This window comes from Physcomitrium patens, chromosome 7 (assembly GCF_059467195.1).
Source record: "Physcomitrium patens ecotype Gransden chromosome 7, ASM5946719v1, whole genome shotgun sequence".
Lineage (NCBI taxonomy): Eukaryota > Viridiplantae > Streptophyta > Bryopsida > Funariales > Funariaceae > Physcomitrium > Physcomitrium patens.
Genome location: NC_143416.1, coordinates 6,279,812 through 6,294,328, shown reverse-complemented (window position 1 = coordinate 6,294,328; position 14,517 = coordinate 6,279,812). Strand labels below are relative to the sequence as shown.

General features: G+C 30.9%; 1 protein-coding gene across 1 annotated transcript; it reads right to left on the bottom strand.

Annotated features, from left to right (window-relative positions):
* Nucleotides 1–4,130: 4,130 nt before the first annotated feature.
* On the bottom strand, nucleotides 4,131–6,829 carry LOC149988533 (dioscorin DB3S-like). The gene is made up of 7 exons (XM_090251830.1): nucleotides 6,517–6,829; nucleotides 5,928–6,121; nucleotides 5,562–5,674; nucleotides 5,325–5,445; nucleotides 4,932–5,093; nucleotides 4,533–4,583; nucleotides 4,131–4,380 (listed from the first exon to the last, which is right to left on the bottom strand). Exons 1-7 carry the CDS (start codon nucleotides 6,812–6,814, stop codon nucleotides 4,318–4,320), a joined length of 1,002 nt encoding a protein of 333 aa, XP_090107956.1. The 5' UTR covers nucleotides 6,815–6,829; the 3' UTR covers nucleotides 4,131–4,317.
* Between the last annotated feature and the right edge of the window lie 7,688 nt (nucleotides 6,830–14,517).

Genomic DNA, 14,517 nt, shown 5'->3' with positions numbered 1-14,517 from the left:
TGAGGCCTTATTAGGAATTAAAGTTTTTCTTTCAAGGTCATTTGAGCTTTAGAGGCTAAAATTAGTAAGTTTGAATTTTCGGATATGGTTTGGGTATAAATTTTGTGTGATTTGGAGTTATTATGAAGAAATTATAAGTATTCAAAGTTAAGGTGTCAATTTCATATCTACTATTACTCTTTGGATCATAACATACATTTATGGAGAGCATCAAAGGATTGACAATTAAGATTGGAGAGAACACTTTTTTGGCTACACTTTTCAAACATTATTTGATGAATTCTAAGTTTAGATGAAGGAGATATAAGGCGTTGAAAATAGCATATGTAATTCAAAGATAATAAGTGACTTGTTTTATTAATAATAATGATTGGAGCCATATCTTGAGTTTTTGGACGAATTTTTAGCTCAAAATTTCTATAAGTATGTATTATTAGGTTAAAAAGCTATATATCAAATTTTCATGGTATTTTAGTATTTAGTTTGTGAGATATAAAGAAAATTGTATGTAAGTATATGTAAGCAAGGATTTGAAGCTATTGTTAGGATTTTGGCAATATTTCAAGATTTGTAATGAATTTTTAGTTGAAATTTGATTTGATAGTTGTTGAAAGTATATCAGTACTTTATTAAAATTTTAGTTTGTTTGGATGGTTAGATCGTGAGATATGAAGTGTTGAAGTTTGAAAAAAAAAAATTCTATAAGAATATATAAGGTTTTAAGATATTTTATCATATATTTAGATTTTTTTTTTGTACTTAGGCTTATGTTTTGATATAATTGCCTCAAAAGAAGAAATTATATATATAAACTTAGAACTTTAATATCTTAGACTTGATTGAGCATTTAGTGGCAACCAAAAGCCCAGCGCTTTCTTGAGGCAAACTCTCTCCACCCGACGACATAGTTCTTAGTTAAGAGTATATATAGAGGCAAGAGTAGAATCTTCTTTATTCTTGTCAATGCCTTTTTAATCCATAGTCTTGTTTCAAGACTTATTAGTCTTCTTATATTTAAGAATAGCCATTCTAGTTTAATATTATATCATCTTTGAATGACTTTCTAGTTCTTTTCAGTATCACAAGAGTGTAAGGAAAGATTTTTTTTTCAAGATTCATATCTTTTATAGTTTGACAAGAGTGATAACTTATTATTTTTATCTTATTTTAAAAGTGAATAGATTATCTCACTTCTATTGTTGTATTTTGAAGGTTGTGGACTATCTACTTTTATTAAAACAATCTTATTTTTTAACACTGATCTTTTCCTAAAAGATAAAGGATTATCCTTCTTTGTTTAAATTTTCATTTGATATTAGAAGTTGCAGATTATCCTCTTCTAATTTAACATTTTGAATTTTTTTGAGTTGTTTATAGAAGAAAAGATTATGGATGCTACTTTCAACAAAAGTGAGAATAGATTTGAAATTAATGTAGATCTTTATGAGTTTATTAATATTCTAAGAGTAGAAATTTAATGTATTTCTAATATGAATCATGGAAGTACTATTCCTACTCTTACGCAAGAAGTTTAGAGTCCACATCAAAAAGTTGTGAAGTTGGAGGAAGTAAGTAGATTGATTTCACAACCAAATCCAAGAAATTTTATTACTACAAGTATAACAAGGATAAGGATTAATATACTTGAGAATTTTGATGGAACAAGATCAAAATTTCAAAGATTTCTACAACAAGTCAAGTTCTATCTAAGATTACATCTCTTCTAATATCTTAATGGATTTATACAAGTTGGATTCATAGGCATATTTCTATTAATAAGTATTCTTTCTTGATTTGCATATTTAATAGAAAAATATTTACGACTCTTTTATGATTTGAATTTATTTTTAGAAGTATTTACGACCACATTTAGAGAAAGTGATCAAAAAAAGTAGCAGAGATCAAGCTCTTACTTTTACAATAAGAATCACAATGAGTCACTATATATATTGATGAATTCCAAAACCCCGCTTGTAGCATGGAATGGAATGACAAAGCCCTTATCAATCAATTTTGATATGGATTGAAGGATAATATCAAAGATTAATTATTTACAATACCAAAGGTAAAATCTCTCAAATAATTTATTACTTAAGCCATTACATGTAATAATTGAATATTTCAGAGATGTCAAGAATAAAGACTTGGTTGAAGAGGAACAAATCAAATAATGACAATAGCTTCCAAGTTTTTAAAAACTTATTCATCAAGGCCAAAACCAATACAAATTGATATGGTATATTTTAAATTCCTCATGGAACAAAAAAAGTCTCAAAAATATTAAGAAGGTTTATATTTATATTGTAAAAAAGCTAAACATACTACTTAATATTGTCCAAAGAAATGATGTAACCACAAAATGAGAAGTATGGTTGCCAAAGAAGACAATGTATCAAAAAACAAGTTTCTTTACTTACAATAGGCACCATGTGGCTGGAATCTTGCATAATTCTTAGTAAAGGTCATATTTTCTTCTCAAATCCTTTACCTTATTTTATAATAAAAGTTTATTTAGGACCAAAAAATCACAAAGTCTTAGCTTTGTTAGATTCAAGAGCCTTAACATGTTTTATAGATAAAGATTTTGTCAAAAAATATAAAATATTGTTAATCAAAAATCACATATTAGTAGCTTTTAAAACAAGATAATTATGTGGCATACATATAGAAAACTTGCTCTATAAGTTAAGATATATGTCTTATAAAGTCAAAATATTTTAAAGGTCCTATAAGACATCGCCACGTAGTTCTTAGTTAAGAGTATATATGGAACCAAGAAAGAAGTATTTTTAATTCTTTTCAATGCCTTTCTAATCCTTAGTTTTATTTCATGACTTTTTGATTTTTTGTTTTTAGCAATAGCCATTCTAATTCAATACTATATCATATTTGAGTGACTTTCAAATTCTTTTAAGTAATATAAGAGTATACTGAAGATTTTTTCCTTTGAGAATCATATCCTTAAAAAATACTTTACAAAATCATAACTATACTCAATATGTACTAATTTCAATAAAACCAAGGATTCTTTTATTTTTTATGCAAAGCAATCTATAGTCATATATGCAAATTGAATAATTACAAGACTTGGTGAAAACTGGCACTCAACATGCCACTACATAGACAACCATTGTCCCAATTCAAGAGAGCATCAAAATTCTTTGATTGTTCTTTATGACCCTATGAATTTCTTAACCACCACTTAATATTCTATTTTTATTGTAGTGCTACTACTGATTATCTTAGTAGCTTTTACCATCACAACTTTGTAAAATCTAGTATTGTTTTGTAAGGATGCTAACACTTTGTAATTTTTAATTGCACCACCTTGCTTGGAACATTTGTTGACATCATCCCATCCCATCACAGTTCTAACATTGTCACAACTTGAGCTTGGTGTATTCAACTCCTCCAATTTGAAATGAAAATAGGGTTTTAGTTTTGACTATATCCCACATGTTCTTGCACCTTTGTAACATCTTCATCTTTGATTTCCATGTGTGCTGTAACTTGCTCCTCCTTATATAGTTAGTTCCTTTCTCCTAAATGGGCATTCTAACTTTCAGCATCCAAGTTGATTGTAGTTGATCTGCTCGAGATACTCCTTACTCCTCTCCCGAATGTTGTTTCACAGTGGGAGTATTACTCACCAGGTTCACTCAACAATCTTGCTCATCTGAAAGCACATTACATTGACTGTTCTCTTATGAGTAAGAAAATATCAGCTAACGCTTTGATACCATGATAAAACTAAGGGAGATTCACAGAACACCAACAATGCAATCAACAGTACATTCTATTTTGCTTCCATGATTAATGTCTCTACTGTTCGAGCTAAAGTACAGATTAGCAGCGGCTAATCAAATTCTCAGTTGTTCTAAATTAGGATTAGGGTTACATCTGGAAGACTAAGCTTTGCACACGATATCTCAAGACACGATGTTTGTTGTTATCTCAAGACACGATGTCTCGTTGTTGTTATCTCAAGACACGATGAAACAGTAATTCTTTTGTCCAAAGTGTTGAATGTTCTGGAACAGAACGTGGATGAGTACGTTCCTTTTCTTCTTTTGCGTGGCACATGGATGAATACGTTTCATTTCAACATATACCTACTCCAGTCTCTCATGAAAGGGAAAAATCCGACCATATATTAAATCGTGTCAGGTGTTCGGAGTCACCACAAACACCTCAAATTACCCAAGGGTTACAATTTATTCAGAAATATCACACGTTCGATCGACGTTTTTATCCAGTTCACTATGGTGAGTATTGTTCCTATGCATGACTGAAACTCATGCAGATCGGCTTCTGTGTTTACAAGGCGAAGAAGGTCACGGGTCGCCCATTCACATTTTGCAGTGGGCGAGCATTGTCAACCTGCGATCACAACGCAAACGCACTTGTGACATGAGCTACCGTGATATTGACTCACCCATTTTCGAATAAAACCAACAACTCTAAATTCTTCATTTTTCAAGTTGCAAATTCCGATTCCCTGACGTCTCAATTCTATCAGTTGCGGCACGTACCGGAATGGCTGCTCGCAGTTGGTTGAATTGCGCAGGTGAGAATGTCGCAAGCTGCGAACACAAACCCACCCACATTAGTAACATTAGTCATCACCCAAAGCGTGTCACGTGCAGGCGACTTTTCTCTACATATCAGCACTGCTAGCTAAGTTTCTACCGCCAAGTCGATTCGTCAGTAAATAAAAAGAAAAAAGAAACAGCCGCTCGAAAATTACAACCGTAGAACTTTTTACGCTTTAGATCATGTTCCTTGACTGTGTGCATTGGAGCCTGCGTTATGACTAGCTGTGTTGGAGGTTTGGGGAACACCTTCCCACACCTTAGCAACCAGATCAACCTGGGGGAGGGTGACAGATGGAACGCTCGGAGTCAAAATGGGACGACAAGAGGCTGGCTTACCTTTGCGATGACTGCCCAGTTAACGCCCTCTGTGCAGGGAGGGGTGGTGAGAGAGCCGTTGTAGCGGTAGTAGGCACCCTTGATTTCCTTGAAAGGCAGCTGAATTCTGATGGTTGTCCTGGTTGTCACTGGTTGAGTAACTGGTGGCAACTGGGGGAAGAACTGCACAGCAACCAACGTGGCATGAAGCCATGGGTAGGCAAAAGCAGGCACTCCCTGTTCTACCTATTGGTTGAGCACTGTACATACAGGGGATCCTTGACCCTCGAGTCCGTGGATGTTGTGTCTAGGTCATGGCGAAGGCCGTCAACGCATGCAAATGATGAGGGAGCTGGAACAGAGATTCGACATGGGGTGCGTGAGGTGGCGAGGTGGATTGAGTTCATTCCCTACCTGAGCCAGGAAGCTATTGGTGTCATCAGCCTCTTCCAAGGTGAAGCGCACAGCAATTACTGTCGTGCGTTGTGGAGTTACATTAATGGATGTGTGCACTAGGTGGAGCTCCATCTCTTGCCTGGAAGGAACAATTGAAAACCATTAGTAGCAGTGGATGCTCTTCTTTGTTCCCGTTCCCTTGCCTTTCCAAAACGAAGGTGATGAGGGTCAAGGTGTGCAATTGGTAGTGCGTACCTGATGCCAAAAACCGTGTGTTCGCTCGGAATGTGGAAGTGGAAGTGGCGGAGGAAGTAAGTGATGCCACCGACTGTGATTGTACCAGCATTTAACGGGGATACTATTTCCACCTGGACAGAAGCACACACAACCACAGGTTGATGAGCTTGGAAGCCGAAAATATAAGCTTCGTGAATAAGGTGGACGTCAGGCTTGGCCCACTGGACAGGGGTGTAAGTGACAAACGGAATGCTGCAAATACGGCAACCAAGCGACTGGCATCACAGTGCAATGGCGTTCAGGAGGACTGTTGAAGACGATGATTCAGCGCGCTAACCGATGCATGCAGCAAAAGTGAGGGAATCGTCAGGGTTCATGACAAACCGTTGGGGTTTTCCCGTCGGTGAATATCTCAGCTGTGACAATCGCTTGGGTGTATGACCTGGTCAAATCGCCGTTGATCCTGGGGATGAGGTTGTTTGGAACGATGTTAATTGGCGATTGAAGTAGTCCAGTCCCGCACGTCTGGGAGCATGGAAGGTTGCCCCAGTCGGTTGTGCCTAGGTTGTAATTGTAAGCTGCGCGTTGGAAACAAATTTAGTCAGCAACAACGTGACTTACATCAAGATCAGGAAAGAACAAAGGCAGTGAGTCTCATTCACAGCACTGGTCAACATCATATGAACCGCAGGAACCATATGAACTCCCGAACGCGTCACGGAGGAGGCAGCTCCATAACTGGAGATGGATGCCTCATGGAATACATGCAACGAAAGACGGACACACGACGAGGTTTGAACCGCCTGTGCACGATCACATGCAACAGAAACGAACTCGTATGACCGAAGTACTGTAAATTCCCACATGAGCATGCCAATCGGCTTCTCAACAGGAAACTCCTACAGTCTCCTACATGACCCAGAACTCCGAACACTGTCATATCGGCAGCTGAGTAGGGCGAAAGTGAGCTCACAAACTGCACAGGTCAAGCAATTGGGGTTGACAGGAGGGCAGGTTTGCGCAGACACAGTCCCAGGGAAACTGAGGCAGCAGAGCAGAACCCATGTCACCAGCAGGCAAGCCCCGGTCAAGCCAGCAGCAGCGGCACTCTTCATGATGCAAAGAAGCGGCGATGCCACAGTAGAAAATCCAACACTGTTGTTGCACCGCAGGTGGCTGCGTCGATGAGAGCGAGCTGAAGCCGGAGCAAGAGTGCTAGTGTAATCGTGTGCCTTGTCCAGCTTCTCCCTGGCCCCTTTGTAGCAGTGCATGGGGACTGGGTTGTTTTTATTTTATTATTATTTTTTAAATATGGTAATATATTGAGCATGCGTGATTCGTCGTCCCTTACCATGTCTGCACAGTACATGGAAACCAGGACGAGGCTGAGCTCACGGCGCCATTCCAGATTGAATTTGTTTCCACTTTGCTTTTCCTTGCCAACTCTCCATTTGCATTACCATGCTGTGAACCATCAGTCTACGTGACACCCACCAGAATCCCAACTTCTGTCTACTTTAGATGAGTGAATTCAATGTCTTGTTATTTTCTGTTTTATTGTTAGTACTTAAGTTTGGTTTCCTGTTCGGGTGGGCGGGTGGTATCTTTTGGATCGTATTCAAGTCTTTCGCAAATTGAAGTGAAAAGTGTGTTTCTAGCCTGTAGCACCATTTGTTGTGACTATAGCATGTTGAAGTAAGTGGGTTACTTTTTAAAAGGTGAATCGTATGTTCCGGTTTGTTGTGAATTTAATGATAAATTACTGTAATACAATATTCTTTGTTTTACGGTTAGCGTCCTTTGGATATGTGTAGAATATGTAATCGGATATTAAAATAGTAATATGTGGACTCGAAATTTGTCAATCATGCAGCAATGTTTAGTTATGAGGTAGAAACGCTTCAAATGATAATAATAGGGCGAGTGTTTACCTTCTTAAAATATTTTCATGGAACTGAATGCAGATTGATAAATACAGCTTTGCCATTATTTTCTGTCCCAAAATTAATTAATGTGGATGTTTATGTTCATAAACGTTTATTGAACATTCCAGTTCTTTCCCACATTTTAATTAATATTTTTTTTTTTATATTTTCATTATATTTGACTGCTTTCAGACAACACGTTAAAACATGAACTGTTACATATATCTCCAGCTGTCCCTAATATTAGTGTTCTAAAACACACATTTTCAGATTTCATGCTTTTATTTGCAAACATAGTTTTCAATATGTTTGCGCCATTCTCAAAGCAGGAAGGTCTCTACTTCAAATCATATCAAAGCTATGATATTACTGTCATAAAGTCATGAGATTTACATTATTTTCCTCCAACGTGTGTTAGAACTTTGGAATTTCAATTTACAAAATTAACATTTCCTCCATCCAACTTTCTTTGTATAATCATCATTTATCCATCCAACTTTCTTTGTATAATTATCATTTATCCTATAAGTACACACTTATTTTGTATAAAGTTTCCAACTTTTCCTAAATGTTCTTTTTTTCATAAAACTTTAGTTCATTTAATGTAAAGAAATTAAACATGTTATGTATATATATCAAATTTAGTACAAGACTGGTCAAATCCGTCGTTTGGGATATCCACGTTCATCCATGTCAGCCTTGTCTGCGGAGCTGGAAGCATTTAGTCAGAATTCATGAATCAATACTTCAACACAACAGGATTCAATGAATCTTTCAATGAAAGTAAAATGAGAGCAATGAAGAAGGATCAAGGAATTAGGGTTCAAGGAACCACGTGCCATGTCTTCTTGAGCTTTTACGGATTTTCCGACAAAGCAACTAAGCAAATATCAATGTGTTCAAATATTCTTAGGCTGCAAATACAAAAAAAACATTAAAATAAAATTTAAACAAAGTCATGTGCTAAACCACAAAGTAGACTTTTTTTTTACCATCTATTAGTGATAATTAAATATATAAAAAAAAATAATAATAATAAAAACTTATATATCATACAAATCACTTACAAAGTAATTTTCAAAATTGATTTTGTCTCTATCAATAAGACAATAAAATATATCTCTTTTATCTTCAATCTTCAAGATATTTGCTACTATCTTCTTCTTCCAAATCTCATAGTTCAACTTCTTGAGGTATATTTCTTCCAAAAACTGTGTACAAAGATGTATCAAAGAATTTATTGTAGCATAACCAAGAAGAAGGTTACATATAGTTATTAAGATTAACTTTAGTATCTTTTATATTATTGATCTTATTATCAAACTCTTGCATTCTTTTTGGCAAGTTTTTCATCAAATCTAATATTCACATCAATAATTTAATTATATCTACAAGCTAAAATTTAAAATTATCGTGACTTTTTTAATAGTAAAAATTAAATATGTAAGAAAATCAATAAAAATCATAGGTATAGACCTATAGAAGAAGTACTATAGAATCAATATGTACTAAATTCTACCTAAATACTTAGTATAGAGATGTAGAATAAGATACTTCAAAGATGAGAAAAAAATACAAATAAAAAACAAAAACATTCAATGAAAAAAATGACGATTTGCTTACAATTTAGTAAAGACATAGGATATTCGTAGATTGGCCATCAAAAAAAGTTTAGATAGATAATGTCACGTTAATCCACAAGACTCATAGAAGATCAAGGAATAAGTTAACAACCTTGAATATACTAGAAATCACTATTAGCACTTAATCAAATAAACATATATTTCTTAAAGTAAAAAAAAATAGATAAGAATAATAATAACATGATATTCATAGGAAATATTTCTAAGCATAATGATCAAATAAATATATAAGCTTATAAAGCCAATACAACTTTAAAATTTGTGTATATCATAAATTAGGTTGCTACTTATATAAAGCATCATGTACATTGCATTTTTTATAAAAATCACAATGACTATGACAAAAGCAGCAAGTAAAGGATAAGAATATTAATACTATGAGATTATAGCCACCTATTTAGATACACAAATCTTTTCATGTTGTATAACAAACACATCTACATCCTATACTGAAATTATTTTTATTTTTGATTTGAAGTTCTTTTCTTCACAACTTAGTTATGTGTTTCAATGCCATTTTTTTACCTTCACTTCCAAATGCTCTCACTTTTATCTATCTCACAACATCAACTATATGCTTGCCTATCCTCACACACCCTTCAATATGCACCCATATAACCTTCTTGCAAATACTTTAGAGATGTCTACTAAAATAATGAACCAACAATGAACAAGATAAGATACACAATAAGAACAAGATGAAGGATGTGGCAAGAAGATTATTTTGACATATGTCTCTTACTTCTTTTAAGATTAAAAATAAAGATTCCATAAAGAAGGCAAGATAAACAAAAGGAAATTATAATTGTAACCATGATAAAAAAAATATATGGTAATTATGATGAATATGGTTGATTTTTATTAGTTATATATTTAATAATAAAAAAATCTAAAAGTTATTTTTACATAATGATTAAAATAAATTAATAAATTTAACAAAAAAATTGATTTATTTAATATTCTTTCAATATCAACAATTTTTGATGATAAAGTTGAAATCTAAACCAATTTACGGACATCAAACAAGTCATTTCTAAAAAAAAAATTATACATCTAAATTTATATTCCTAGTACCTTAGATATTGTATCAAATCAAATGATTAATAATACAAAAGGTTTATTAATAATGAATATTAAATCATATAAAAATATATAAAAAAATATTTAAAAAAGATTCATTCATATCACATTAAAAGCTACTACAATCAAATTATTGTATTGCTTCAAAAAGACTTGACCTTACTATATGTAATATTTAAAGACATAATAAGTTCACGATAATTTAAAAGAAATAAAACCTTAGTATTTCAAATATATTTTTTATACTTCCTATAGCTTTGAAAAATTATATGTACAAATATTAGGTAATTTCAAGAAAATTGAAGAATAATTTTGATCAATTCCATCTCCAAAAGAATCTTAAGTATTTATACTTGCATTGCCAAAAGAAGTTTTATATCACATACAAAAGGCAAATATATACTAAGTAGAAAGAAACTAGAAATATTACAATTTCATCTTAATTGACCACAAAAAATAAAATATATGATAAAATTGAAGAAGATTTACAAAATATCAATGATGCAATCAAGAATACGTTCTAGTTTACTTCCATGATTAGTGACTTGACTATTCAAGCATAGGTACATATTGGTAGCAACTAATCAAAGTCTTAATTATTTTAAATAAGAATTAAAATAACATCTAAATGACTAAGCTTTGTACATATATTGTTATCTTAAGACGCAATGCAATAAAAAATTCTTTTGTCTAAACTGTTGAATATTTTGAAATTGAATGTAGATGAATATGTATTATTTTAATAATCCTTCTTATATTCAACTTTAGACTTGCAACATATTACAATTCAAGTATAAGTTGACTTATGTCATTGGAGAGTTGTTGATATAAGTTAATAATTTAAAAACAAAAAGTTATTTATTTTTACTGTCAAAAGTACTTATTTAAGATTTTTCTTTGATTTATTAATTTCATAGGATTTTTCATTCTTATGCATAACTTACATTCAATTGAAAGTATTCTTCAAAGAAATATGAATCTTCTTTTTCTTCTTCCATTTTCTTTGCAATCTAATTGCTTATTTAAGTGTTTATTCAATTATTGGACTTCCTAAAATATTTATCAAATGATAACATTACCAAACAACCTTTGACTTCTTTTCAAGGTGAATTTGATGATGGAAGCCATTGCAAATCATGTTTGGCTAGTACTTCACAAGTTCAACATCTAATTTTTCTTTTAATTGAAATCAATTCTCTTTATGTTACTTCTTGAATTGAGACTAGAAATTATACCTCTTTTGATCAATTATAGTCTATACAATGAAAATTATATTTTTTTAAAATAAAATATATTAATATCTATTAATTAAAAAATTAATAATCCTCGTAAGTAATAGAATAATAGGATTAATAAGGTGAATCCTAAAACTATTAGTTTTAAGCATAAAAGTATAAAAAAAAAAATTCTTTAGATCGATATCTTATTTATACTAAAATATATTAGAGCTAAGTTTTTTTAATTTCTAAATAAGGATTTTTTTGTATACCAATTATTTTTTTGAGCCTTTAGAAGCTAAGATTTATAAGTAACTTAGCAAGTATATCAACTTCTTATTAAAAAATAAGAATATAGTTTATTTAAATATTTTTAATTTTGAGCTCTAATTAATCATATCATCTCTAAGTTTGCATACCATCCCAAAAGTGGAGCTTTTGATAGTCAAATATCTACCATAATTGGTATTAGCAAATATTGCAAGTTCCATTTTTCTATCCTTAGAAAAAAATAAGCCATAGTATAAAGTTTCAAATACATATAATAAACTTTTTTTGGCTTCAATAAGGTAAATGACTTTGATTATGCTTTAACATACCTCAATTGCAAATGTATTGAAGAAGTCTTTTCCTTCCTTTTATTGATAACCTAATGTGACTAATCTTATTTTTTTCTTAATGGATTTTTTTTTGTTTATTTTTATTTTAAAGATCCATCTGGCTTAAATGAATTTCTTGCTTGGAGAAAGATTACATATTATTTAAGTTTTGTTTTTTTAATTATTACACTTCATTTGATATTTAAAATTGCTTCTTTGTAATTGATGGATTCTTCATATGCTTTGATGATTAATACATATTAGTCTTTGAAATTACTTGGGAGTCTTCAATTTTGAATTGATCTTGGGATTATTGTAAAATATTCAATATTCAAGCTTTTATACCTTGGTTTTTTTTACATAAGTTAACTATCTATGCCTTATTTTGATGAATTCATGATATTAGGATTTTTAGAAATATATCTTGTTATAAATTAATGGATTGTATTAATAGACTAGTATTTATAAATTCCAATGTTGGTCCTTTTATTCGTGAAGACAAACCATTGATTTTAAATAAAAAATGAATTGAATCATTTTTGGTAGATAAATTTAATTTTTAAATTTCAAAAAGAAAAAATACTAGGTCTCGTGGCATCTTGACTAAAGATAAATGAGTCAATTCTAATTGACTTTGATTGCAAATCTCATTTCTACTTATCATAATTATTTTTTAAAAAGATCAAATATTCTATAAGTTTTATTATTAGAATCATAATCCATAAAGAAATATTTAGAAGTCTTATATTTTTACTTTTTTTTTGTTCTTAATCTAGAATATATAGAAAGACAAGGCAACCAAAGACTTTTTAAAAACTTTATGTTATATTTTTTGTATTGCAATATTTTTTTATTTTGAAAAATCAAGAATATTATATTTTAAAATTAAAACATAAAAATTAATCATACAAAAAAGACAATGCCTATCAAGAAGTAGATGCATGTATTATTCAATTAGAAGTAAATTTAGTAGAATTCAATGATAAAGATATTTGATAGTATTTGGACTTAGGTCTTTTAAACCACATCATAGATAATAAAGTAATTTTTTCAAATCTTAAATAATCTCATAGTCATAGAATTAGATTTATCTAAAGATATAATTATCAAGTTACTAAATTAAGAAATATATCAATTTATATAATTTTTTTGAAATAAAAATCATTAAAGATGACTTTTTTTACTTATAAATATAAAAAATTTGATATCGATGAATTACATAGCAAGTAAGGATTTTAGCTTATAATTTGTTTCAAAATGATGTTATATAAAAAAATACAAAGATAGTTTACTAATGGCTTATACGATATGTGATAAAAGAAATGGATTGTATGTATTAGATACTTAAATAATCATAAATAGTTAAACCATATAAGCCCATATATATACTATGGAACTTCTTCTACGTATTGTAGAACTAAACAACAAATTTTAAATCTAGCATGTTAAATTAGGTAATTTCAATAAATAAAGTATGTATTACATGATCTCAAAAAACATAATGCTTAATATGCTACCCATAAAAATACTCTTAGTTCCCTACAAAACTTATTTTGAGAGTAAACAGAGTCAAAAGAAAATTCTCAATAAATGTATGTAATGATCTATAAATATCTTAAAATAAATATATTTTAATATTTACAATCTATTGAAAATTAAATCTTTGGAAAGAGCTCATTACTTTGTAATATTTACAAATGACTTCTTTCAAAAGATTTGAACTTAGTTTATGAGCTATAAGAGCAAAACATTGAACAAGTTCAAGATATTTAAAGCTAATGTAGAAAATGCCACCAAAAAGAAGATCCAATCTATTTAGTATAATAACAATATTAAATATGTTTTAAAAGAATTTTTAGCTTTTTGCAAAGATTTTTGTATTACCATGTAAATTACAGAAGTTTACAACCTATATCGTAATGATATCGTTGAGAGTTATAATTGATCATTATTAGATATTGTATGTTATTTATTATTTAAAAATAATTATTTATTGTCTTATAGATAGAAGCTGAAAAAACAACCATAGTCATATTAAACTTCTAATCTATAAAAAAATATCCAAACAAAATACCAAATGAATTATTCTTTGCTAAGAAACCTAATATATTCAAACTTTATGTCTTTGGTTCAATAGAATATATTCACATACTATTTGAAAAGAGATCAAAATTAAATTTAAATAGTCTTGAATATATGTTACTTAGCTATGTGTTAGGGACATAGTCTTTAGAACCTTCTAGAAACAAGTTTTTAGAACTTTCTAGAGACAAGTTTCTAGAACTTTCTAGAGACAAGCTTCTAGAACCTTCTAGAAGCAAGTCTCTGGAACCTTCTAGAAGCTTCTTAGTTGGTAGAAGTTGCTTGAGAAGCTTCCTAAATAGAAGTATATATTGGGATCGAGGCTGAAGAGTTCTTCAGTCTCGACAACACATCTCTTCGAGCTCTAGCTCACCTCTTTGGTGTTGTTCTTGTATTCATCTGATTAATCTAGTTCTTGCCAGTTCTTC

Excerpts from the sequence above, each read along its gene's own strand:
- LOC149988533 (XM_090251830.1), bottom strand. The coding sequence starts at position 6,814 with ATGCACTGCTACAAAGGGGCCAGGGAGAAGCTGGACAAGGCACACGAT. Across the intron at positions 5,675-5,927 it reads CCGACGGGAAAACCCCAACG|GTGGAAATAGTATCCCCGTT; the intron begins GTTTGTCATGAA and ends GCTTCTGTCCAG. Across the intron at positions 5,446-5,561 it reads CACACGGTTTTTGGCATCAG|GCAAGAGATGGAGCTCCACC; the intron begins GTACGCACTACC and ends TGTTCCTTCCAG.